This window comes from Pangasianodon hypophthalmus, chromosome 19 (assembly GCF_027358585.1).
Source record: "Pangasianodon hypophthalmus isolate fPanHyp1 chromosome 19, fPanHyp1.pri, whole genome shotgun sequence".
NCBI lineage: Eukaryota > Metazoa > Chordata > Actinopteri > Siluriformes > Pangasiidae > Pangasianodon > Pangasianodon hypophthalmus.
Window position 1 is genome coordinate 2125428 of NC_069728.1, and position 27842 is coordinate 2153269.

General features: G+C 39.3%; 1 protein-coding gene across 2 annotated transcripts; it reads left to right on the forward strand.

The window, feature by feature from the left end:
* Nucleotides 1–142: 142 nt before the first annotated feature.
* Nucleotides 143–27334, forward strand: pla2g4ab (phospholipase A2, group IVAb (cytosolic, calcium-dependent)). 2 transcript variants are annotated; one of them, XM_026946869.3, is made up of 18 exons: nt 143–162; nt 3942–4068; nt 7825–7906; nt 8113–8261; nt 8362–8475; nt 8622–8659; nt 9495–9639; nt 13357–13493; nt 13777–13999; nt 14367–14481; nt 15461–15598; nt 16995–17084; nt 18644–18709; nt 19318–19539; nt 19799–19983; nt 20718–20907; nt 22118–22275; nt 25779–27334. In XM_026946869.3, the coding sequence occupies exons 2-18, from the start codon at nt 4036–4038 to the stop codon at nt 25914–25916; spliced, it is 2223 nt and encodes a 740-aa protein (XP_026802670.3). In that variant the 5' UTR covers nt 143–162; nt 3942–4035; the 3' UTR covers nt 25917–27334. The 2 variants fall into 2 exon arrangements, with proteins under 2 accessions (XP_026802670.3, XP_026802668.3); XM_026946867.3 differs by lacking the exon at nt 143–162 and adding an exon at nt 829–1737.
* Nucleotides 27335–27842: the final 508 nt, after the last annotated feature.

Here is a 27842-nt window from a genome sequence, read left to right on the forward strand (position 1 = left end):
TCAGAGTAAAATCACACACCTGTGCTAAGGAATGAAAAACCTGAAACACATCAGAATAAGAGATTAAACTTTTTTTTTTTTTTTCTAAGATGTTGATGTAGTTTAGCCAGTTTAGCATCCTCACCTATGAGGAGCTCAGCACTGATTTAAGCATTCATAAAGGTAAATAAAAACCTTACATGTGTACTACTGGGTAGAAGTTGTACTGATTTAACTATAATAACAGCTAACAGGGTTTTAGGCAACAAGGCGGGGCAAGAACACCCTCAGGCTGGCAACACTGTGTATATTACAGGGATGCATGTGCAGAATATTAGCTCTTTACTGCAATAGTATTACTTAAAGCTGCAGTAGACGATTTTTAAATTCCTTACTTGTAGAAATAACCTGGAAGATATGTAGAACATGAAAAAAAAAAACTATTGGGTTAACCCGTGTCCTCAGCAAAAGTTTATTGAATCTCTGAGAAAACCCCTTTAGAAAACTGACTTCCGGTCTGGAATCCTTGATTGTGTTTGGATGCGCCTCCTGTCAGTCACCTTGACTACCTGAGATCCTGGGGGCGGAGCTTCGTGAAGATGGGCGGGACTCATTCCAGTGTCTAACCCGTTAGAGACCTAAATCCTGAGGGAAAAACAAAACTCATCTTACTTAATGCACCTTTAAGTGAAGTGAAGTGAAATGGCTTGTGGCCAAGTATGGTGACCCATACTCTGAATTTGCGCTCATTTAACCCATCCAAGTGCACACCCACACACCCTGAACACACACACACACACACACCCGGAGCAGTGGGCAGCCTTTTTTGCTGTGGCGCCCAGGGAGCAGTTGGATGTTCGGTGTCTTGCGCAAGGGTCTCACCTCAGTCGTGGTATTGAGGTTGGAAGAGAGCGCTGGTCATTCACTCCCCCCACCTACAATCCCTGCCGGACCTGAGACTCGAACCCACAACCTTCAGGTTCACCTTCGGGTTGCAAGTCCATTAGGCCACGACTGCCCCCAGCTGGCATAATAGTTGTTCTTTGGTGCCAAATACCCACATCACTACACCAGTGTTTTAAATGAACACTGTTATGATGGGATTCATTAGGGCTGCATTAAGTGCATACGAGAAACATCTTTTAGAAATGTGATGTAAGGTGGGAATTTTGCAGGAGCAGGAGCAGGTGCCAGCCTGTGCCACACATGCAGCTACAGCCCTGATGGCAGAATGAACATACTGCACAAAGAAGCACAGCTGTGTCTGACAGAGAACGAGGTTTTCTACACCCTAACAATTAGCTTATAGTACTAATAAAGCCATCAGAGAAGCATGTAATAAAGCTGTGGTATTAGGTTTCCCCCTAGTGGAAGAAATGACACATTACAGTTCTCCTAGCGGGCTTCTGTGCCAGTCTACATTAACACAACTTGCACCTTGTTGTTCGGGTGTAGAAGTGGGTGTTTTCAGTCAGACGTGGAGTTTACCCTGGGAATGCTGTTTCCTCCGCCTTCTCCTCAGCACGTGTGCTGCAGTCCTAGCACTGCACACAAAGCAGACTGATGGATTTCCTCGACACTGTGTGCACTGGAGGTATTTTGTGATTAGGGGCGTGTTTATTAGCAGAAGGAAAAGCCAGCGCTCTCCGGCACCTCCTCCTGTTCCTCAAATCATGATTGCACCGAAGCGCGCGCTCGGGTGCACGACAAATGCGAGGCTTTTTTTCTAGGACAGCGCACTGCTCATAACATCTTCGGGTGAGTACACTGTTTGTGCTTTGCATACTGCTCCAGCTGTGAAGACATGTTGGAGAGAAGGAGCTCGCAGTAGTTTGACAGGCACAGCAGGGAGGAAGGGGAAGGTCGCTCTGTCAGTGCTGCAAGTTTCTGAAAACTAGAGAGTTACAGGCCTGTGTGAGGATTATGAAAGCCGGAACGCTTTATGCTCCATATATCTGCAGCCTGAGGTTACAGCTGGCAGTCGGTGCCATTTACTGTTTGCAAACAGAAACACTGCATCAAGTCATTAAGTGTGCCTAATGCATTATTAGTCAGGAGAGTGTGTTTGAGTTAAGGATGTAGTTTTGTGGGATGCTGTGTGTTCAACTCGGAAATAACTTCAGTTACACTTCAGCTACTGGGATGCTTTAAATGAACAGGCTGCATCACCATCATTTCCTTCTAATGTATAGCCTGAACATTTTTGTTCCTGTACACCTCTAGAACCCAGGTTCCTGGAGTGCCTGCATATTTTAGTGCTTTTACTGCTCTAACACACACACACTTTATCTGTGAATCAGATGATTTGGGAGCTGGGAAAAGACTAAATTGTAGAGGACAGGGATTAGGACTCCAGGACTAGGATTGGGACCCTGTGGTCTCAGACATGGTCTCTCACTCACATGCGCAATGTTTTCACATTCACATGCATCAAATGACTGTTATATCACCCTGAACTTTCAGCTCACGGGTTCCAGTAAAGTCGAGGAAGTTGCGGATGTTCCTGAGGGCCCTGAGTAAACAGGAGGCCTAGTGAGAGCTTGGGAAATATTTGGGTGATTTAATAATTTTTCTTCCTGCTGGTAAGTCCAGCTTAGTCAAAACACAGACTGAGATGGACAGTCTGATAAATCTTTGCCAGCTGGTACTTTATGAATTACTTCACTACCTTTCTGAAAAGTGACTTTTAAGAAAGTAACACAGCAGTAAGATCGAGAAGGGAAATGGGCACATAACAAAAATGGGAAGCCACAGGGGTCATAGCTTGGGGACATAACAGAGCAGGATCCAAAGATATTGTTGAAAGAAGAAGATTGCTGAAAGAGATTGCCTTTTTTTTTTTTAACTGAATTAATAATCAGCACTGCATTGAATTAATACTTTTTTGTTTAAAATGGTATGAGGAATCACTCAGCATGATAGCCAATGATTGTTTATTTTCTTTATAATCTCTGTGACTTGTTATTGGACTTACAATAGTCATTAGTACAGTACATTCAACATTTTTTTTATTGTTTATCCCATTTTCTTTCACTTTGGTCATTTGCTAACTCCTTTTTTCTAGCTAGCTCTTCCCCTATCACCCGCCTGCTGCTAACTGAGGAGGGTAAAGGCTAGCATGTGCTTCCTCAGATAAACATGAAGCCCGACATTTCATTTTTTAAAACTGCTGCTCATGCTACGTCACATTGTAGCTATACACTCTTGGAGGAAAGTGCTCACTGCTCCCTTCTGCATTAATGAGCTCACAGGTGCCCATGATTGGTTAGTGTCAGTCTGATTGACAGGAGAGAGTAATGCTATCATCACGATTCTGATGGCATCTCCTGAAAGTCTAACTTATAAAGTTGTTGCCTTTAAACTCACTTTTAAATTGAACGAAAGGTTCCCGAGCCTAGACACGGAATTGCTCTGCCTAGTGTCTGTGTATTCTGTTGTTTTCCCTAGTCTATCATACCTGATCAAACTCAGCAGCTACTTAATTCCATTAATGCCGGTGTGTTAGAGCTGAGAAAAATGTAACTGTACAGAGTAAACCGGCACCAGTGTTTGGAATTACTGTTAACACGTGTTAAATTTCATGCATTCTGCTTAGTCATTGAGTTCAGTGTGAACCTAATGAGTACATTTGCTTCTGACCAGTGTTACCAAGAGCATTATCTTAGTTTTCTTAGTTGCACACTTCCTCTTTCGTTGTTTTCTCTCTGTCACACAAACCCACACACAGACACACACACACACACAGAATAGCCTAGGATATTGACCTTGTTGGTCAATGGCTACATAATACTTATATATTATGTACGACGTCATGATTGCCATTTTAATATAGACTGACTTTCCTTCCTAACATTTTTGTATTTATTGTAGTACAATTTCAGTTTAGACGTGTAATTCCTGTCTCATAAATCACCCTGCTCTCACCATCACAACTGGATTAACCACTCTTGTGTGTACACTAGATGAGAATTCCTACTCCCACAAGATTTCTTCATCAGAGGGCCAGATCAGAGGGGATCGTCAGCCAGTCCTGATCACCCCATGTAAAACTCCACTATGTCTGCCGTTGATCCTTATCAGTACATCATTGTGAGTGCCATAAAATTATACTTTTCTTACAATAATCCTCTTTGTTGAAAAAAAGTGCACTTTTATAATAAGAGGCCATTTGCACTAACTTCTTTCATGCAAATCAGAAGGTGTTAAACCCGCAGTGTATCTTTCATCACAGTTGCTAGTCAAAAGCAGTTTTAAGTTTAATGTGTGAATATGGTGCAGATATGCAGACTTTCGCATACAATATCAGACCTCCATCAGTACTTCATACAAGCTTGGCCAATAGCTAATAAAGAATAGTTGGACGTAGCTGGACCAGGTTTGTTTCGTCTGTAGCCCAAACATGTGCAGATGTTTCTCCTATTTTCTTGTTTGACTTTTATAGCCTGTTGCAATGGGGGTGGGCGATATGATGATCTTAAATCAAGAACGATTAAAATGTCTCCACAATCTGTGTTTACAGAGAGATCACGTATATCATGATAATAAAAAAAAAATGTGTCAGTTGCATTATAAAAAGCTCAGACATGGTATCTCAAGTTATTTTATAAACCACACTTTATACAGCTCGCACGCTCTCTGACAGACCCAGGAACAAACCAATAATAAGAGTAGGTGGTTCCTTTAGCTTACATTTCCTCCTCGATTTGTTTAGCGACACAATAGCATGGCTGATAACATGGAGGAGTTGGTGCCTAAAACATTCATCATTGGTTATATGGAACTGAGTTTACACAACTGGCACAGTGATTGTTTGCGAAATATACACTCACCTGTCACTTTATGGTCTGGCCATTTTACCTCTCTTTTGTTTCTCACACCGTTCTGTGTAAACTCTAGAGACTGTTGTGTGTGAAATTCCCAGGAGATCAGCAGTTTCTGAAATACTCAAACCAGCCCATCCATGGTACCAACATTCATGCCATGGTTAAAGTCACTGAGATCACACTTTTTCCCCATTCTGATGTTTGATGTGAACATTAACTGTAGCTCCTGACCTGCATCTGCATGATTTTATGCCTTGTGCTACTGCTACATGATTGGCTGATTAGATAACTGTTCCTGTTAAAGCAGACGGTAAGTGTACAAAGGTAAGATTGGCACGTCGAGGAAACATGACTAATTTATTTAACCACCAGGAAAGCAGGCCAAAGAGTGTTCTGACATCCAGAAAACACGGGGAGTGTACATGAACTCATCTTAGCCAGAACAGCGGTGAAGTAAACAAATGCGTTCGAAAAGGGCACTCCTGATGAGAAGCGCTGGAAAGACATAACTGATGCCATGACATTTTACTTGCTTCAGGATATAATACCCATCAAAAATGAGGGTTTTTAAGTGACTTCTAAAAGTAGTTTATCCTCGTTACGACTTGCTAAGTAAAGTGCAATAAAAACGAGTAGCTTATTTTAAAAATGTAATTAAAATATAAAATCCACTCAGTTCATGTATTCAGTATTTAAACATATCTCATGTCAACTACATTTCCATTTATTGCACTTGTATAAAAAAACATTAGTAGAGATGATGTACTTTTTTATTTAACATTTTCTAAACACAGAATCCATGCCTGATTGTTTTCACATGAGAAATAATCATTTACATTTTGTTGAGAAGTGCACTTTATTTAGTGATAAAAATTTTAGTGATAAATGATATGTTGATACATATTATATATTATTTAAATGATTTATATTTAGCGATATGATATTTTTTGCCAGATTGCCTACCTCTAGTTGCAACTAATGCGTTCTGCTGATGCATTAAGCCCACGCTGAGTTCTTCTGCATTGTAGAGAGCTTATGTAACTCTTATGTAACTCTTATATGTGGTTAAACTATTTCAATGCCAGACTGACCAATAGGACTAGAAGGACATGAATTGTACATCAGCTGTTGGCACTACTGTAGCTAGTCCAGTAAGCTTTCATAGAATTACTTTTCAGCAGTAGTCTGACTGAGTGAAACTAAATATAGCATTCCTTATGCTCCCAGTCAGTTTGGTGGTGTTTGAGGAGGGTTTTATTAGATGTGAGTTCACACCAATTTGTCACCATTATTGTTAACACGCCCGTTGAGAGACGCTGAGATGTTACAAGTCCCCTCCCATGTATGCTTATATTAATCTTTTGGGTTCCTCTGAGCTTCCTTCATAAACTAATGCAAGGATGGGATATGTCTTGAAGTATAACGTATAATGCTATAACGGTTGTAGATACAGGTTTTAAGGAGATAAAAATGCAATAATTGATAATAATCTGTGAATATAATTTTTATGGTAAATAAAGAATAGTTTTACAGGGCTTTGATGAATTTCTTACAAACTCAAACAACTACAACTCTGATACACGCAAAGTATAAAAGCCAATAATAGTACAAGAATTACCTACATTCAAAATCTAACCCAAATAATAGTTCAAAATTAACCTATATCAATTCAAATAACGTTGATCAAATAAAACTATTTCCATTACACTTCGTTCTTGATTATTGTGTGTCTGTGTCAGTGATAAGTCTGTTCTTTATGCGCACCATCCGCGCTTTTACAGCTGTGATTACACACATCAGCAGCTGCGTGCCCCAGTTCATTTACACACAGTGATAATGCATCAGTTCAGCCTAATTCTCATAACACACCATACCATGCAAAAGTTTTAGGAGCCCATTAAATGATTATGAACCGATTAATATATTTAAATGATTAATGTCAGTGGAAAAGAGCAAATTTTAGATTTATCTCTTTTAAAAAAACTTAGAGATTTTGTTGTCTGTTGTTAAAGAGGAAGATATTAAGTAATAGACCATATTTCAGATTAAAAACATTATTGAGGCAGGTAAGATGGCAATGGCACCATAGAAATGTGGCATGGTTGGAAAAAACAATTAGTTGATTTTCTTATAAAACTGAATGGTAACATACAGTATGTTAGATGATTGTAGTTTTATAAGACAGACGGTTGTCAGACCAAATATAGATTTGATCTCATTTGCTGTTATTTATGCTCATTTATTTGTTACACAAAAACTTTTCATTTCGTTCTTCTGAAATCATCTTTGCATCAGAGATTGTCTTTACGTGCAGTTTTTGCACAGTAGCGAAAGATGTGAGGTTTCTGATGTGGAACAGAGAAGTTTGGCGGTTGAATTGCCCACAAATCTCTCTAGTAAGTTCTAAACATTGGTGAATCATGCTGCGCAGACATTTTATCTGGGGCTTCTTATGCGCACTGCATGATGCATACGTTATAACTGATAATTGAGGTGATTTTGCTGGAAAATAAATTGATGGTCTGCATTTGTTATTTGTCTTTGTTATTTCCACCAGTACTGTTAAAATTATAGTACCTAAATATCAGAGGATTTTTTCAGTCAGGCCCTAGCAACTAGGTTCAGACACACAAAATTTTTTACGTGCAAAAAAACCCAGAAATAAATGAACCACTAATAGATTATTTTGAAAATATTAAATATTTTATTTAATTAAATATTAAATAAAAATGTAAAACCAACTCAGCAAATGTATTAAGTATTTATCACAAGCAGTGTGTCAAGTAAAGAGCAGAGGGCACTAAGGATGTGCGGTTTTTGTTAGTTAGTAGTGGTTTAATGTATTAGTATAATTAAGAATAGCTAACAACTGTTAGCAGATTAACAAAATATTAACAGCTAATATTGACTGTTTGCTTTATTGTACACTGCTATAAGAATAAGAACGTACTGTAATAAAGAATGATGTAATCTTCTATTAGAAATACAATTTGACCTAATTGTGTCTGTTTCTGCCTTTAAGGTAGAGCAGCAGTACTCCCACAAGTTCAAAGTGAAAGTGCTGCGTGCAGAAAATGTCACCAAAGGAGCTCTGGGTGACTTGTGTGAGTTGTGAAACATTATTTAAGTGCTTAAATGCTCATATCTTTTCACATCAAATATTCCGCATTCTCCATATGTGGAGTTAAATACTTGTAACTAAAAGCACTGCAACACTCTGAGCAACTGATGCAACAACATATAGATGACTAGAATATGTAGAGTCTTGGTTATTTGTGGCCTCACTGTACTTCCGCACGTTTGTGTGTAGTGGACACCCCGGACCCCTACGTGGAGCTTTTCATTCCCACAGCTCCTGAGAGCAGGAAGAGGACACGGCACATCGATAATGACATCAACCCTGAGTGGAATGAAAGCTTCGAGTTCATACTGGACCCAAACCAGGACAATGTTCTGGAGGTAGCCAATAACAGCTTTGCTGAAGGCCTTTTGGACAACTCCTGACAGCTCCTAAACTTTAACAGTACAGTGCTACTAATATATAATGCAATGTTTTCAGGTGACGTTAATGGATGCTAATTATGTGATGGATGAGACACTGGGTATGACGTCATATTCCATTTCCAATCTCAAAGTGGGACAAAAGGAACTGGTGCCATTTCTTATAGGAAAAGTAAGAACCTTAACAAGCAATGGATCTTTCTTTCTTTCTTTCCTTCCCTTCCTTCCTTCCTTCCTTTCTGCTTTGCTAGTATATTAACAGTTAATGAACAGTGATCCATGCCAGACTTATAGAGTGTCTTTGTATTGTTCCAACAGACCACCAAAGTGTTCTTAGAGCTCAGTCTGGAGGTTTGGTACGTATTCCACTGAATGCGACAGCTGTTTGCTCACTCAGCCAAGTTTCTTTATTTACTCATTTGATGTAGTCTAAATATAAAATACTGTTTGTTTTGGTTCACCGTGTCATCATGTCTGGAATGTCATAGGTCAGTTAGTGTCATTAGTATCCGGCACTGACCACATGATGATGATTTGTTGGGAACACACTACCTCCTTTATTTTTATAGAAAACAGGTCAATACCTGTTTACATTAGCATTTAATTCTACTTTAATTTTCGAAATAACTGTAGCACTCTGGGGGATTTACAGTGGGTAGCGTTGGCTCATCTCAGGTTACTATCTGTGCAGAGTTTCTCCTTTTCTCCGGATTAGCGACTCTAATTTGCCCCTAGATTTTAATGACTCTGTGAGTGTGTGTGTGTGTGTGTGTGTGTGTGTGTGTGTGTGTATGAATGAATAAATATTGCCACTTTCTTCACTCATTTTATCATTTTATGTGCCTACTTGTAGCAGTGGCATATATAACACAACATCCAGAATAATACAGGTGACATAACATATGAGATCACAGTTCTTGTGTCACAACTAACCGGCTTGTGCGTGTTCATTCATCTTAAACAGCTCTCTGGTCTAAACCTGTCCCATATGAATAAGCAGCTATATTTAGGTAGCCAAGCTCAGGAAACCAATAAAAGGAGTTCATTTGGGTTTGTAAACCTCCTCTGCTTTTCCTTTCTTTTATACACAGTCTTGCATTTTAAAACTCAGACATTGTTTCATCCTGTATGAAATAAGTTGACAGTAAAGCTTGTCTCACATTAGTGTGGTATGTCTGTGCCTGTTTCCAGTTCTGCTATTGACCTGCGGTTTAGTCTTGCCCTGTGTGACAAAGAGAAGTTGTATAGGCAGCAGCGAAGAGAGCAGGTCATGCTGGCTATCAAGAAACTGCTGGACATGGAGAAGCCTCGATTCCTGCCTTCTAGCCCCCAGGAGGTACATTACACAATTACACATTACACAAACACTCTACGTTGTGCATTGGCATGAACACCACAACCTCTGTGTTGCCTCCTGAATGGTTGCATAATTTGAAAACAGACTCTGTTACAGCCTGCCTAGTCAGGCCAATATGCAAATACGTTACTGTTTACAATAGGTATTATACGGTCTTATAATATCAGAGTTTTGTGTACAACACGGTACGTCATAATGCTTACTTATAACTTCATGCTTGCAAAGTGGATCACATAAACTAACCCATAGCAACGCAATACAAGTGCAATGAATAAATGATTTATTTCTAAAATTTACAATTTTTTTTTAAAAACAAGTTGTAAATATCACTCCTGCCTTAGCCAATTAAGTAAAAACATTTTTCTGCTCTGTTCTTTAAAAAATAAGCTATTTTTGCTATTATATATATATATATATATATATATATATATATATATATATATATATATATATATGTATATATATATATATATGTATATGTATATATGTGTGTGTGTGTGTGTGTGTATATATACACACACACACACACACACACACGTCTTGTAGCAGATTTTATGGGATGCACCATACTTGAAAATTAAACTTTTTACCTTCCTTAATATTAGGGGTTATCACAATGCCGTTATCTGTATCTGTACCTGTTGTCACGTTTGGAGTTGGATGCATGTGCGGAGTATTGTATTAAAAGTGAAGCACATGTGAACAAAGACTAGGACTACGTGACATAAACATAGACTAGACAAGCATGGAATATACATGAACGTGGCATGGATTCGACAACATACAACAACGCTACTCACAACAGACACTGGACCAGGAGTGCTATACAAACGTGACTTAAATAGTGGTGCTCATTGTGCATGAATGTGGTTCATGCGGTATTCATGATCATGTGACTTGGTGCGTGACGTGAACCCCTCTTTTAAGGCATGTCGCTTCCTTGGGGCAGGCAACAACGTCCTCACCAGAGTCACGGGGCAGAGCGGACTCGATGCACAAGGCCACGTTGGTCTTGGGCATGGCTTGCGGGGACACCTTGTCATCCTCTGGCTCCTGGGATGCCGCCCCATCAACTTCTGGCATGAACTTGTTTGTAGTGGCCACCCCATCGGCCTCTGGCGTTGGCTGAGCTGGTGGGAAGGCCATCCTGTCTGCCTCAGTCATTAGCTGGTTCACTGAGGCCCCCTCAGCCTCTAGTGTAAGCTGCACTGGGGAGGCCACTGGTATGAGCCCCGCTGTCGCCCCGCTGCCTGTGTTCGGTCAACTAGGCTCGACCGATGCGCAGGTCATAGACCTCCCCCAAAAATTTTTTTTAGGGAGCCCAGCCTCAGCGGGTCCAGGATCACCTTGATCTGATTGAGCTGCCATAGGTTCTCCTGGATCAGCTTAGCCTGGTCTGATATGATCTGGATAAATTCTGACATGATCTGGATACATTCCTATCATATATACTGGTCTGACATGCCAGTGCACATGTTTTAGTTTCCACCTTGTTCATGTGAAAGAAGTACATGATTTAAATAACAAAAAGAGCCACAGCTAAACGCAAAGTGGCTCAAGAATAAAAAAGCAGTGTTTGAATTACACCAGAACTGCTGTTATTGGTATCAGGCTTGGACCAAAAGTTCTTCTGAAGCTATGACTCTTAGAAAGCATGTATATTGCAAATCAGAAATAATTAGTACTATAAAATTATTCACAAAGTGTTTGACAATTTTTAATGTCATGCTCAGATTAACAGGCTGAGAAACAGACACTAAGCACTGTTTATTGTAGGCTAATAAACCAAACAGCAAGAAATAAACACAACATAAAATAAACCGCTGCCAGAAACAGCATATAACTAGATCATACGAGACACTTATACGATGTTCATAGAAGTCACATAAGTAGCTGTAATTTTTTCACGTTTGTAACAGATGAATATTTCTAGAAAGGGGCTACATGAGCAGACTCCACCCTTGTTAGATGTCACAGGAAAAGACTCAGAGCTGTTATTTCCTCCGTGGGAAGCTTCGTTTTCTTAAACAGCTTTAAAAACTATTGTGTTAAAATTAAATTATACAGAGTCCCCTTATATTCAAGCTCAAAATAGCATTTATTGCATGTCTTCTTTATATTGTGTATTCATTTTTGCTCATTTTCAGGAAGTGTAACTTTACTAACACAGTTTTGGCATGGTTTATTAAACATGCATAAAAGCCTAAAAAGGCAGACACTACTGTTCTGAGCTTTAGCTTACTTACCTGTACATACATGTTTTTCTCTCAAAGTTCATGGTGCTGCGTGGAAATTAATATAATTTATAAAAGCTGATAAAAAATGATCTACAGTGATAAAAGGCACCAAGTCAACCGCTAAGTCACGTTATGAATTTACTGAAAGTTTGTCTGTAGTTCAGAGGTCTAACTAACGTATGCGGTGGTCATTTTTGACAGTAGGGTGAAAGCCACACACACGTGAGGGGAAACGTGTGAAACTCCTTACAGATCTTAAACATAGCTCAAGACGAAACCCCAGAACCCTTCCTGGAAGCCTAGTTTGCTTAAAGCATTGATGCAATGGTTCGTCAGATCGCTGCGCGAGAGCTGATACTGCAATGACTAGAATGGTGCTTTAAAGACCTCAGTTTAAAGCTATTGTATAATATTTTGGAAACTACAACCTGATTCTCTTGAATCTGCTGGTAAACAGACAGTTAGTTCAGAATATCCTCTAAACAGATCAGTTTGAAAAAACAACATCAAAGAATGTGGCAGTGTTGCGGCGTCTTAAAAAGCTTCTAACAGAGTGAGATTTCACAATCATTTGGCAATTCTTGAATCGGTTTTAGTGCATAGTGTAGCGGTTCTGATTTCTGGAAGTGAGAGATGACCAGATTGTGCAAGAGATTAAGTAACTTGGACATTTGGCCATGCGAATTAAATTAGGCCTTGAATTAGAAGATAGTCAGGCCCCCTCTCCCGACATACATCTGAGCACACTCCTACCTAACTCTGAGTGAAACTGAAACAGTTTACACGGAAGTCTCATTCATTATTCAGTGGATAACCTTACACATTATTATAGACTTAAAGCTAAAACGCTGCTGAAATTAAAAAAAAAAATACTCTGATGCTCGTACTGAAGATCCTTTCAACACACTTAGCACTGTTTGACTCTATACTATAGAGTTATGGAAGAGTGATGATTTATAATCGCACTATCCGGTGTCACCCAGATGAGGTTCCCTTTTCAGTCTGGTTCCCCTCGAGGTTTCTTCCTCACGTTGTCTCAGGAAGTTTTTCCTCACCATTAGGAATACATTTTAAATCTGTATCTGGATTTCTGTAAAGCTGCTTTGTGACATTGTCCATTCTTAAAACTGCTATAGAAATAAAATTGAATTGAATATAATGTATGCGGGAGGAAAAACCAGCACTAGTGTAACACGTGTGTAACAAATACATGAATGTTTGCATTAACTAATTGTATGTACATACATGTACTTTGCTGTGAGACATCAGTGCTACCTGCTGCACCACCACACTGTCCGCTAGCAACACTAGCAATACTATTAGTATATAGAACAGTGCCTGAATAAGTGGATGAAACTATGCTATAAACACATGAACTCTTCCCCAGTGTGTGGTCAGAAGAGAGTTAAGGTGATGTAATATTCAGGAAGTGATGTAATATCATTGTGTGTCTGTGCAGGTCCCTGTGATAGCTGTGGTAGGATCAGGTGGTGGATTCAGGGCGATGGTCGGCTTCTCAGGGGTCATGAAGGCCCTGTATGAGTCAGGAGTTCTGGACTGTGCAACATACGTCGCTGGCCTCTCTGGCTCCACATGGTACATTCTACATCATTCCACAATACTGTCCCGCAGTGGATAAGATTTTAAGTGACACATTTCATTAACCTTTAAACCTTTAACCTGGAAACTTCTAGCATGGTGTTTTTACCATTTTAACCTGTTCTTACAGAATGTTTTTACCAAGTGGCAGCCATTTAACATATCAGCATGTTACTGTCTCAACAACTGCTTTGACATGAAAGTTGCTGACATAAAAGATGATATAAATGCATCCGTCCAGCCCTGCAGCTCCTTGTCATCACATCTCTGTGTGTTCCAGGTACATGTCTACGCTGTACTCTCACCCGGAGTTCCCTAAGAAAGGCCCAGAGCAGATTAATCAGGAGCTAATGAAGAGCGTGAGCAGCAACCCTCTCCGCCTGCTCCTGCCGCAGCACATCACCAGCTATGTCCAGGCTCTGTGGACCAAAAAGGCTAGTGGTCAGCCTGTCACCTTTGCCGACATCTTTGGCATGCTTATCGGAGAAACACTTATTCCTGCTGTACGTATTAAGCCAACTGTAAAAATAGACTCACTATAATTTCAACAATCTAATTTTACTTATAATTTACAATACATGTGCTTTAGTATTGAATACTTCAGGTGGAGTTGCATACAGGTGTGTGTCCTTGTTTATATGGGAGAATAGCTGATAGTGTGTGTGTGTGTGTCTACAGTTGAGTGTAATTATATTTACTCACACATTTCCAAACAGCTTATTTAAAATTAAGCTTTTATCACCATTAAAGATGATTTAAAACAACCCTTGTTTAACATCATGCTTTTCCTCATTACTGCCTTCCTGAAAGTGTAAAGATTATGTACTGTATATGCGTATTGTATCTCTTTCTCGATCTGACTCTGTGCAGAGGATGGACTCTAAGTTGAGTGAGATGCAGGAGAAAATTAATGAAGCTCAGTCTCCTTTGCCACTTTTTACCTGCCTGCATGTCAAACCAGATGTGTCCGAGCTCATGTTCGCTGGTAAGCCTGTTTGTGTGTTTTTGTGTGTCTGTGTATGAGGGTTATTGTTTGTATGCAAATTGCAGGTACAGCACCTTTAGTGTCGGGAAGTCATGGTGTAGATAGATGCAAATGTGTTTCCATGTTGCTTTGCATTAAAAACGTGGCCTATTTTGTGCAGTACAATTATTTTACACATGCACATTTCTCAACAACACACCACGTTACCACAGCCTTTCCACTAGGCAGATGATCGCTGAAGAACACAGGACTGAGAATATACTTTAAAGGCATACATGCTGAAACACTGGCTTAAATTCACTGTATGTTTAGGATATAATAGGAGGCATTTTAGCTGTTGCGACAGAGCAAGTAGTGTTTCTATTTATAACACATTCCCTTGCTAAACTGCAAAGACAGAACCAGTTACATTCCAGCTACTTAATGTGTGATCAATCAGGCAGGGGACACCCAAATGGATCACTCTGTCAAATACACAATCCTCACAGATGTTTTCTTTTTAGTCCAGCCATTATGATGACTGTGTGATTCGATACAGAAGGCATCGTAGCACGTATATAGCTCTCAGATGTCGTGCACCAGTGCGTCATTACAATAACGAAAGCAGCACAGGGTGTGCAGGCAGTCATATTAGCAGCCAAGCCCATTATATCATTATAGGGTTTATTACAACTGGAAGTGTAATTGCAATATAATTTTTTTCTTCCCATGTCATCCTGATGCTAAAATATTCCTGCGTAGAAAACATTAATATGATCCACCAACAGCTAAAGCTCTTTTCTGAGCAGCCCTGCCAGTCACTCCACACACCACACTGCATACTGCTGGAATCCACACACACTTTATGTTTGTTGTGTGCTCAGGTGATGAATGGAGTGAAAAAAAATAGGACCAAGTAACAGACAGGACCATGACCTTCATCGTGGCTTAAAACCATTGTGCAAAAAATGTGCTAATTGTGGTGTGTTTTGATTGACAGATTGGGTGGAGTTCAGTCCTTATGAGATTGGCATGGCTAAATATGGCACATTCATGTCCCCTGACCTTTTCGGCAGCAAATTCTTCATGGGAACCGTAGTTAAGAAATATGAGGAGAATCCTCTGCACTTCTTAATGGGTAAGATAATACATCTGTGGCTCCCATATACACTAAACTGTGGCAGTTAAAGACAAAATGTTCACATTTTATATATAAACTTTGTTCTGCTGCATGAAGATTTGTGAATAATTCAAAACTAATTCTATACCTAAAATGCTATGTCTGATTTAGAAACTTCTACAACAAAACAGTTTTTTGGATCCATACAGATAGAATGAATAAGGGGAAAAACTGGACAATCAGATTTCATTTAAAACTATTTAAAACACTCCTCCCAATCCTTCTTCTCTTTCTCGTTGCTCAGAAGGCTATATTTACTATATTTACTAATCATGAGCCTGAACATCCATGACCGCCCGGTCACTGGGGTTGACCCACTTGTGATTACTAGCATGTGGGAATTCAAGAGCAATTATAATAAGGAAAAAGGCATGAGCATTCTTAGGAAAATAGTTTTTTTGCAGTTTCATAAACATAACAATTTGAAGTCTTAATTTCAGCCTCAAGTTCAAATTGTCAATCAATAAACCAATTTATTTGGTTGCTTTATATTTGTTTTGTGTACAGGACACTGTCGCTGTCCCGTTGTGTCTCTTCGTGTCAACAGGACATGCTTTCTAGTTTTAATTCAGCACATGGCATGGCAAAAGAAATATACAAAAGAAATAAAAAAAAAAACATAACTGTGCTCAGGAGAACATGCTAGTATGGACTGACACAGTGTGGCTGCAGTAACTATTCAACTAATAATTACTCTAATCGTTTATCCATAGCTGTCACATGGACTAGTCTTATTCTATGTACCTGGACCACAAACTGAGAGCTTTAATAACTACTATTTAATGTAGTATAAACAGACACATATACAGATAAACACTACACTAGCACTAAAACTCTTGACTGGTCCAGTGACAGGCCAGCCGTCAGCCGAGCAGTGGTTGAGAAATGACCTGACACGATAACATGATGTTTGGTTAGCTGCTTACACTGGAGTGCGACTGCTAGCTCAGCTAGCTAAACCCAGCCCTGACTCTCCTTTGATCTTTGTAGGGTTAACAGCCTTAAGATGTTTTTTTTTTTTTGGACTTTGTTTTATTGTGAGCTTGTTTTTGTCAAAAAAAAAAACTTTACTCAAAAGCAAAATGCTGCCATACTACAGATGTTTGTAGCGGCAATGCAATCTCTTACTTTCTCATTTACAATTCTGGCCTAGGGATCAACTCCAAAGCTTTATCGTCTGCTTTTGATTCCCAATACCAGAGATTCAGAGATTCAGCTTTTTTTTTTTGCCCTGAGCAACAGCGCATTTATGTTTAGGATAAACAGAAGACTTGGTTCTTAATTATGGTTGTGATATCTTGGTAGTGATGTCTTGCACTGTGTGTGTGTGTGTGTGTGTGTGTGTGTTCTTTAGGGGTCTGGGGCAGTGCCTTCTCCATTCTTTTTAACAGAGTACTGGGGGTAAAGGATTTCCCTGGGGGAAGCACCATGGAGGAGGAGCTGGGTATGGGTCAAATCTGCACTACACTCTACACTACATTACGTCTCATTTTCAATCTAACAAGGCCAGGACTAGTATCATACTTCTCAGGTCCACTATCACATTTCATCCAACCGTTTACTGCATCAGAGCACAGACATAAGATAATCTGATGTTCTTCAGGTACAACTGATGACAGCAAGTTTCCATTAAAAGTGAGCTGTAGAATGATTTTGTTGGCAGAAACTATGGTTAGGGACAGCACTACCCCACTGTGATATGAAGCCTCAGTATGCAGGAATTCATTTTTATTCACCTCTCATGAAAGTATATCACTGTGTCATCAACTAAATATTTCAGGCCTTTGAAAGTGGAACGAGTTAGTTTGTGGAGAGGAAGAGATGTGAGATGAGATGCTCCCTGTCTGATCATTATCATATTGCTGAGCTGATTTTTGACCAGATATGGGTTCTCATGGTTTAAAAAAAGCATCTTATTTCCTGTAATGGGGGTTCCACGCTCTTTCAGCATTTTTTGACTTCACTGTCAAAGGAGAAGATAAATGTGTGAAGGAGACCACAACCTCATTTACTCAACTTATGAAAGTAAAACTAATACTAATATACTGTATGTATGATAGCATGTCTGAGTATACTTTGAGAATACACTGGGTACCAAGTTTATTTTACTTTTACATGTTCTACTAATAATACATTTGCTTACTTGGCTTATTTCTGAGTATACTAAATTCCCAGGCCTACTTATAATTAGGTCCACATTAAAATGAATAGGTTTATATATTCTGGGTACATATACTTGTATACATATTTGTAACCTTTTAACATGTATATAGAGAAGAGCCCATTTACTTAAATTCATATTAACTTGATTTTACAGTGTAGCACTTCAGCAAACACCTCTTGTGCTATAGAAGGGGATTTAACCTGACTCATAAAAATAACTGGCGAACAAATGATTTGTTTTAAAACCAGTTCACAAGTTCCCAAATTGCATACTGCTAACACATTCAGTCTGTCTTCAGAAGATCAAATCCTGACAATGCCATCCACTTCCTTTCTCACTCAGTACTAAAAATGCTGAGGCTTGGTAGTTTTCAGATTGGTATCTTTTCTGCCACAGGGTGGGACTAGATTTTTAATTTTTTTCTTAAAGTGTGCTTAAAGTGTACTTTCCAGTCAGTACTTAGTTTGCTTTGAAAGAAAGTTCATTCCTTTAAAAGTATGTGTTAAAATTGTTAAGTGTTAATAAGTTTACTTAATAGTATATGTGTATTATCTTCTGTAAGAGCTTTATCCTGGTCAGGGTTGCAGTGGATCTGGAGCAGTACACTATATAATGTATTTAATGCATTTATAGTACATTTTTGTAGTGAGACAGCAAAGGAGGAACTAATCATTTTTGTAGGATGAAAATTCTGAAGTTCTTAGATTTACAATGCTAAAATGGCAGTAAAATGATGTGTGTTGTGTTGCAGTTGAAGCATGGAGCTCTCATTAGGCTCTCTGTGATAAGACAAGAATATGTGACTAATCAGTGGCCGTCCATATGTATCTGTCTCACAGAACATATAAAACCTGAGCATATTGTGGGAGAAGACAGCCTAGACAATGATGAAGAGCCACGCAAAGGTGAGAAACTACATTATCCACATTGCACAGCCACGCTGTCTCACGTTAGAAACGTGCGAACTGCTTTCTGCTGTGGTATGTTCTTTCACCACTCTGAAAAAAGGGACTATACGCGGTCCGTCAGATTTAAGAGAAAATATTACACACAGCTTACAGAAAAAGGTGAAGTTTCTTATCAAAATGTGATTTCTTTGCTTATGCTAAATGTAATTTAGACAACTACCTGATTACTAATATGAATTTTGTAGAGTGAGTGTGAGCAATTCACGTAGTATTAATGTGATTGTTATAAAATCTCATGAGGATGTTGGCACTGACAGGAAGAAATGACTATAAGATTAAGTTAACCTGATTGATGCGTGTGCAGCAGTGGGTAATATGATCCTTATCCTGAGCTTGGGTGTGTGTGCAGTGTCCAATTTTAATCAAGTGCTTTGAAAATATATGATCGAATCATGTTGATTGTACAAAAACAAATTGTCTTAATGCAACTCAGTTCATTCATGTGGAACCGATGCACACATTTGAATTAGATAAATTCAGTGAACTTTTTTTTTCAGTGCAGCTTCTAAACACTTTCTCTTTGTGGCTTTGCGATTGCTCCTTAGTCAGCATGCAGAATGACCATCAGCACGCACAGGCCAGCTGGATGCAGCGCATGGTCACCTCGCTGTTCAGCGACTCCGCTCTGTTTAACACACGTGAGGGCAGAGCGGGAAAAGTGCACAACTTCATGCTGGGTCTCAACCTGAACACTAGCATCCCTTTCTCACCCTTCAGTGATGTCCTGACCCAAAACAGTCCCGAGGAGGAGGTGGATGCTGTAACAGGTTTAAACTAGTTTGGTCTGAAAATACTAATTCTGTATATGCTGGACAAAAGCTTTTGTCAACTCGTTTTCCTTAACAGTAAATTATCCAGTGGCACTTGTGGTGTTAGAAATTTGCAAAAGCAATAAATTAATTTATTTCTAATTGTGATTCAGTTCTGAAAGTTACATTTGTCAGCATTTAACATTTATTTCTTCCCCGTTCCCTCCCTCTCCCTCTTACTCTCTCTCTCTCTCTCTTCATTGTGGAACGGCATTAGACCCCAATGAGTTTGACCGCATCTACGAGCCTCTAGATGTAAAGAGCAAGAAGATCCATGTCGTGGACAGCGGTCTGACCTTTAACCTGCCCTATCCTTTGATCCTGAGACCCCAGAGGGGTGTTGACCTCATTATCTCCTTTGACTTCTCGGCCCGACCTGGTGACTCAAGTCCTCCATTCAAGGTGATTATAAACGTACAAGCACATGTAGTAGTAAATGCTTCACATACTCATACACAGAGAAGCACACAACATACTTTTACTGGTACATCACATAGTCTTTCTACTGATGGTCATGCCCTTTAAGATCCCAGGCTGAGATTAATTATGGCATTGTGGAGTCACATGGACTCCAAGCATGTACACAAAGAGAACCAAGTAGATCACCAGTTTGATTCAGGGCTGGTTTTGGACGTTGTCACCTCAGATTTGTTTTCATAGACACGTCCACATGGAGCTGTCGCATGTATATATTAATTCTAATGTGAATGAAAGCATTTCCAAGCGAAAGATAATTGTTACATCTCTTTATTCTGCTTCTTAATGGATATTTTATGTATTATTGCTTTGATTAGTTTTTTCTTCCTTCATTTATTATAAAGCCATTCAGTCAGAGTTGCACACCACAACTTGTTTTTCGTGCCAGTGTCAATCTTTTAATAGGAGTTACATGACAAATTGACCACATCGTGTTATTTAGTATGTGTCTTGAGCTGTCATTGTATATGGCCTCAGGTCTGGAAAAAAGTGTAAGTGTGAAAACGCCCTTCACTCTCTTTTGCCCTCCCAGGATGGTGTGGTATTGTTTATAATGTGGGAGGGACCTGCTCCCTTGGCAACAAAACATGAAAACGTGTCATATGTTGCCAATGATAATAATTCTTATACTTTGAAATGGTGCATCCTGTTTTCTTTAGGAGCTTTTGTTGGCTGAGAAATGGGCACGCATGAACAAGCTTCCATTTCCCAGAATCGATCCCAAAGTGTTTGACCGGGAAGGGATGAAAGAGTGCTATGTCTTTAAGCCCAGTAAGGGTGACAAGAACTGTCCCACTGTCATTCATTTCGTCTTGGTTAACCTAGACTTCAGAAAGTTCAAAGCCCCAGGTAAGTGTGTGTGTGTGTGTGTGTGTGTGTGTGTGCTCATAGAATCTGTATGTGTGTTGGTAGAGGCAAACATAAATCAGAAATGGAAAGAGACAAAAAGAAAGGCAAAAAAATGTGTCCATCAAAGACCACCCATGCATGTACAGCTGTAGGTCATCTCTGTGCCATTATCTGTTTTAATACCACAGCATGGAGGAATTCTTCAATCTGATTGAAAAGATTATTTGTGTATAACAGCACGGCTCGGACAGCAGTTCCAACTGTAACATGAACAATAATTTAATATTAATGCACTTGTGCTAATGCATTATTGTTTCTGTAGTAACAGATCATACAGAGGGACTTGAACGGCAGACGCTCCACATAATCTAAAACAAATAAAAAACAGATTTAAAAAAAAACTTGTTTTTTAACAACTAAAATGTATAATCATTAATGTGGTGTTTTTATTAGGAGACATTTATATAATGTTTACAGAAGTAATGTCGAGTGTAAGCGCTTTGTAACAGTCAAAGTTTCTCAGCTCAGGAAAGTCTTCAGGACCCGAAGAGTTTACACTTTCGGGTTCCTTGGTAACATGACAGGCTGTGTCTTTTGAGAGAGAGAGAGAGAGAGAGAGAGAGAGAGAGAAAGAGAGAGGCTGGTGAGAGAATGACTGTTTATCGTAGCTATAATGTAAATGTGAACAGGAACTAACTTGTCTCTCGGACGTTCCACAACATTAAATCTAACTATAAACCATTAAAATGCACAATGTGTCTTTCATTAATAAATTAAATACTGCAGTTGTTGGCAGATTGCTGTGGTATAAGAGGAAGAACACACTCCAGACCTTGCGATCTGGAGCACTTTGTTGCGCACTTTGTTGCGCCTCGTGCCGCATCACCAAACCCCAGTGTGCATTATTTTTGCATAGCAGCCAGGCCTGTCGTGTGTTATTACTTACTTACCCGTGACCTTGTTCTTCAGTGGCTCAGGAAATACTTCAGATATACATACTCTTAAGACATAAGTATTTTAAACTAATTTAGTGTACAACAAATTAAACGTGATTAACATTATTAATAATTTTGAATACCATCAGCACATTATTAGACATCAAACTATAACAATTTTGAAATGAATTCACTGTGAACTCTCTTAACTCTTTTTTGTTAATTAATTATTTATGAATATGTGTTCTAAACTTTTTGCACTTCGTGCTCTGAAGGAGTTCCTCGAGAAACTGAACAGGAAAAAGAGTTTGCTGACTTTGACATCTTTGATGACCCAGAAACACCATACTCCACCTTTAACTTCCAGTATTCCAACAAGGCCTTCACTCAGCTGCATGACCTCATGGAGTTCAACACACTCAACAACATAGAGGTGAGGCATTTCGAGCCATGCCATGTCATAATGTTCGGCAAACATCCTGTAGCGTCCTGACCGCATGATGACACAATCATCAGTAATGATGAAAAATGTGATTAATCACTTGTATTAGTGTTATTTATGCACTAGGGCTGCACGATGCATCCAAACTCAATTCTAGAATATAAAAAAACGGTTCGTTCCAGACCTTTCAGTACTTCTTTATTTTAACACGTTGACGTTATTTTCTCTGGGCAACTCGCATTACACATGCTGCTAATCAAGAGTGCACAGCAACACAAACCATAAACACAGAATGATAAAATCATGGCTGAGGCGAATCCTCATGGTTTCCTTTCATGCCTGCAGCTTCTCAAGGAGTGAGGTGTGGGATTTTCTGCCCAGAATAATCGAATGAACACCTCGGATAGCTAACTGTCCTGTGTACGGTATCGTTATGATGAAAGTGTTTAATCGGATAGCCCCTATACGTTAGCCTAGGTTTTCTAACACTGCTCGTAAAATGCTGCATCATGGTATTTTTCAGAGAGTGCATGTTGCTATTGGTTAACTTCTTCCTCATTGTAATATTGCAGAATGACTCGCTACTCTTTCTTCATCACTTTTTCAATGGGTTACAGACACAAATATTATTAGATAAATATTAGATTAATATTAGCTGTTAGATAAATGTCTTTAATTTTCCGTGTAAACTCATGTTTAAAAGACTGATGGTTAGGCTATGGTCAGAAACACGACGACAGGAAATAAGTAAACAAATGTTTGGCACTTGTGCGTAGAAATCATAAAAATCACCCGAGCATGGAGAACACTGAGCTACGCTCTATATATTACTAGATAATTACAGAAATGACTATTTTAACACATTCTGTGTCTCACAGCCACAGTTTATTTTCGCTTTTTATTCATTGGTGCAAATCTTCAGTACACATTTCCACAGCACTTCAGTGATCTGGTCTCATTTTGCGCCTCGTGGCTCAGTTCAGCAGCTCACATCTACAGATATCTCACCAGCAAGTCAAAACACACAGCATGTTTGATTCACTTTGTGTCATTTTAAGATCTCTGACAACCCTAGAATGCACCAGCTACTTTCTGGGTCAGTACAATTGTAACTTCTGCTAAAAGACATGCCATGGCTACTGCCACATAAAGAGCAAAATGGTGATGCAAAGCTATGGCAAAAGACACTTTGCTAAACTCTTTCTACATCAGCTTTACTCTGTCACACGGGCATGCCTCAGGCATGTTTTACTGGCTATGCAAGGCATGTATGCTTTGGACCTAAAAAGAAAACCTGATCTTTTAGCACTCTGGTTATCTCGGAAGGAAATGTGGACACATGAGACAGGAGTGTTAAGTGGCAGAGGTGTCTTTTCTGTATTTTTTTTTCTGCTGGTTTGGACAGTCTGGATGTCAGTGGCACTTGGCTTTACCCAGCAACATGGGGACTTTTTCTCTCTCTACTAATGAACAGCATACTGAGAAAAAAACAGGCACAGAAGTAGGTCGCTCAGCCTGTGGATCGCTTTAAATTTAAATTGTTGTAATGCCAGCAGGTGATCCACATATTCGTAGCTTTCATGTGGTGGAGCAGGATGTAATTGGAACAGAGGGGGAAGGGGCATCCCAGTAGGCACTACCAGAACAAAGGGAAGAGAAAGGTCAAGAGACTTCCCCACTCAGTCCCCACTTAGTTTGAGGGTGTCTGTCTTGTCCATACCTCAAGTGGAAGCATAGATATAATATTACCACCTATTCAGTACACACTTATCAGGGTTTGCTGTTACTTCCACCCATCTGAAAGAGCTCAGGACAGCTCTCAAATGTTGCATGTGTCACTGCCAGTCATTACTACGTGTGATTATGTCATGGAGCTAGGCACTGGCATACATGAGGGTAGGAAATTTTGTGGCTGAATCATGGCTGGGGCCTTGAATGAGCCGACAGGAAAGGAGACATATTGGTGTATCTAAAATGAAGTCCAGGGGATCTGACAGTAGCCAAATGAAAACAAGCAGCACTTAACCATTCAGCCTGGTTATCAGTGCATGGCATGGGGTAAGACACAGCCTCGACTTTCCTGAAGTCCACACAGAACCACTTTGGGCTCAGGGAACATGGGGCTGCTCCAGTCACTGTGGAACACCTCAATTACGCCATGTATAGCCATAAGCTCTTTCATAATCTGTTGTTTTTTGTGCTCTGGCAAACAGTAAGGGCTATTATTAAAGCTTAGTCTATCAGCAGCTACCAGTGTGGTGTTCTTTGAGGTCAGTGTAACCAGGAGCATGTGAAAACACACCAGAAACCTCGGTTTGCAACTGGGCTGTGGCTGCTCACTGAGCTAGCGAGAGTTGCTCTCTGCAGGGGGATGAAGTAGGATGAGCCGTTTTGTAGATTTACCTTTGTCCCAGCTCCTCCTTCACTGGAACCACTGTCACCAGAGCAAGAGGGACAGCCTCTCTCCAAGGTTTTATGAGGTGATATTTATTCGTATATGTTTGTCTTACCTCATGGTCATCTTCTTGACTTTGCCACATGACCTCATGTGGCCTTGTAACAAATTCTCCTGATATTTGAATGGGAAAACCCAGTGAAAACTTTTGTGACCTGCAAACAGTAGGGATTTCAGCCGCTTATCCCAGTTCCTAGTGTTGTTGTGAACAAACTTGAAAACTGTTGACTATCGATCACTCTCACACGGTCGAAGACATGCCTCTGAGTCTCATCTCACAAACGCTTCAGGGGGAGAGGAAAAATCCTCCGATTCTGCAGACAACAGACCTGAAAGTACCTCTCCAGCGAGTGCTGCACAGGCTGAGAAGAGCATGCTGTGTTTGTGCACCTCAGTGAAAAGGAAGGACTTCATAGTGGCGTATCAGTGTCTTCATTCTCAGGTTTTGGCACCACCTGACTGACTCAGAAGGGAACAAAACACAGAATTTTTTTTTTTTCTCTCTTACTCAAACTGGTGCTTCCTGTATGGGGCAAGACATTTATAAAATTACAGTTTAGTAGTGAGTAACACTTGGTGTGCTCAGCTTTGTGGAGTCTCGGTTTCTCTCTGATCATTGGAGCTAAACCATTCTCATAACCTTATCGTTCTCTAAGAATCCTTCTGCATTCAGCTGCTGGTGCCCAAGTACATCCACTCTGCCACAGTGAGACGCAATCATCAGAGCTACTAATGTGACTAAGAAAGGTCAATAAATGGTGACACAGTAGCTATCAAAAACATGATTGGTAACTATACTGAAGAGTATGCTTAATAAATGAATGGAAATAACCATCATTTAGAACACCAGTATTTAATATAAATCATTAATTGGCAAATAACTGTGCCACATAATGCTAATATACTAAATGCAAGTGTGTTAGCCATAGGGTAATTGACTAATGCAAATGACTTCTTTAGATTCTGAATTTAATAATTCTTTAACCATGTGGCCAAATTAAACCTTTTTTTTTTAAAACTCTTTCACTTTACCTTACAGGTGATCAAAGAGGCAATCAAGGAGAGCATTGTGTACAGGAAGGAGAATCCATCTCGCTGCTCTGTGTCCCTTTCTCTCAGTGAGATACAGAACAAAAGGTTGTTGAAGAGGGATGCCAGAGGGCTCTTGCGCAAGTGACCTGGTGGATTATAAACTGATTAAAGTTCTGCTTACAGCTGAACTGGTCACAGATGTGAAATTCTTATTTCATTTCATTATTTGATTTAAATGATTGTAATGATAGAAGACATGTAAAGTACAATCCTCTCAAAAGGTTGGTCCTGGAAAGATGGTAATCCGTACCTGCATTATCATTGTCTGACAACTTGTAGAGAATTGTAATGTTTTAATTCAATTTGGTGAATTTTACATATTGTGTTGTGTCAAACATTAATTTGGAGATCTAGATTTTCCTCTTTCTAATCTCATTTGCTCTTTGGTTAACCCCAGTTAGGCCAATTCTAAATGGCTAAATTCAGAGTTGTTTTGTTTTTTCCTCAAATCTGTTCATTCTGTCTTCATAGCTCGCATTCATGCTTGTAAATCATCAAATATTAATGTTAACAGACCTTTGCCATGAAATAACCCACATGTGCAGATTTTAAAATTTAGCAGTGTTGCATACATGATAAAATAAAAAAGTGTATCCTTTTTTTGTGACACAGTCACTCCATCAGTGCAGCAGCACGATGACCAGACTTGCAGAATAAAGCTTCCCTTGAAAAAACTGTTTGCTTTGGAGAAGACATCAGTTCAACAAGGGCAAGAAAAGTTCAAAAGCACAGCTTTTGCTGTTTTTGCAAGTATTACCGGCAGTCTGATGTTTCTCTTTCACTGCTGACACGCTGCTCACACTGAATAAGAACTGGAGTGATAAGTGCAAGCGTACTGTAACAACACTTACAGTCCTATCTGACTTAATATCACATTATGTTCATGAACCCATGTTTGATATGTATCCAATCCGGAACCACATACGAAAAGTGACTCAAATCTGAATTGTAAATTTTGTAAAATGTGGGGGAGAAAAACAACTTTTGTGTCACATTCAGATAGTTATGATTGTGCTGTTTAAACCTGTAATGAGAAATTGTTTTTAGTATATAATCGTGTTCTGTGAGAGAGACAGAGACGGGGAGAGACACAGAGGAAGAGCAGTGCTGGAGCATGTTTTCGACACTTTTCACATCATCCTCAACCCCACCTGAGTGGAAGCAGGGTGACAGACAGCAGGATTACAGACTCACACAGACGTGGACGGCAGCAGCATGCGGTGAAATTTTACACACTACAGTTTGAGTGGAGCAGAACTGCAGCACAGAGGGGACATTTTCTTTATTTAATCAAATTACATCACATTCCTGATGAATATTGTATGGTTATCCCCTTCAGATACTCTGTCCATGTTCATCACATGATTCACAGATTTTTCTTAATTAAAATTCATAAATTAAGATAAAAATTTGCTGATTGGTTAATGGAAAATTAACACACACACACCCCCCCCCCAAAAAAAAAAATTCTGAGGGGATAAGTTTGTTTTCTTTTTATGAAAGCTAAATTCTGCAAATAATTTCTATATTTATTAAAAAAAAAGATCATATTAAATGGTTGTCTGTGTGTTTCTTTGTCTCATGATCTGCTTGACTGAACGATCAGGAATTCTGATTTGCTGTGATTAGGGAAGAATGTTTACTGCCGAGTGCTTGAGCCAGATCATTTAGCCATGTTGGGTTCAGGGAGGTGGTGTTAAAAAGGGTCAGAGGATTTGTTGCTGAACATTTCAGTTGACATTATTCTTCTTCTTCTTCTTCTTATTATTATTAGTAACCTCTATTTTTTAGATATTGATACCTTTTATACTTAAAGATTTGGTCATTTCATACAAAAAGATTCTTTTGCCAGAAATACTTACATATAATTATCTTTTAATTAGATCTTTTAATTTAATACAAAGATTATGGAAATTTACCTGGTGTACTGGGGCCTCTACCAAATAAAGTAATTAAAGTGATGTGTGATATTCAACATAAGCAAATGCTTTTTATGAATACTATGTGCGTC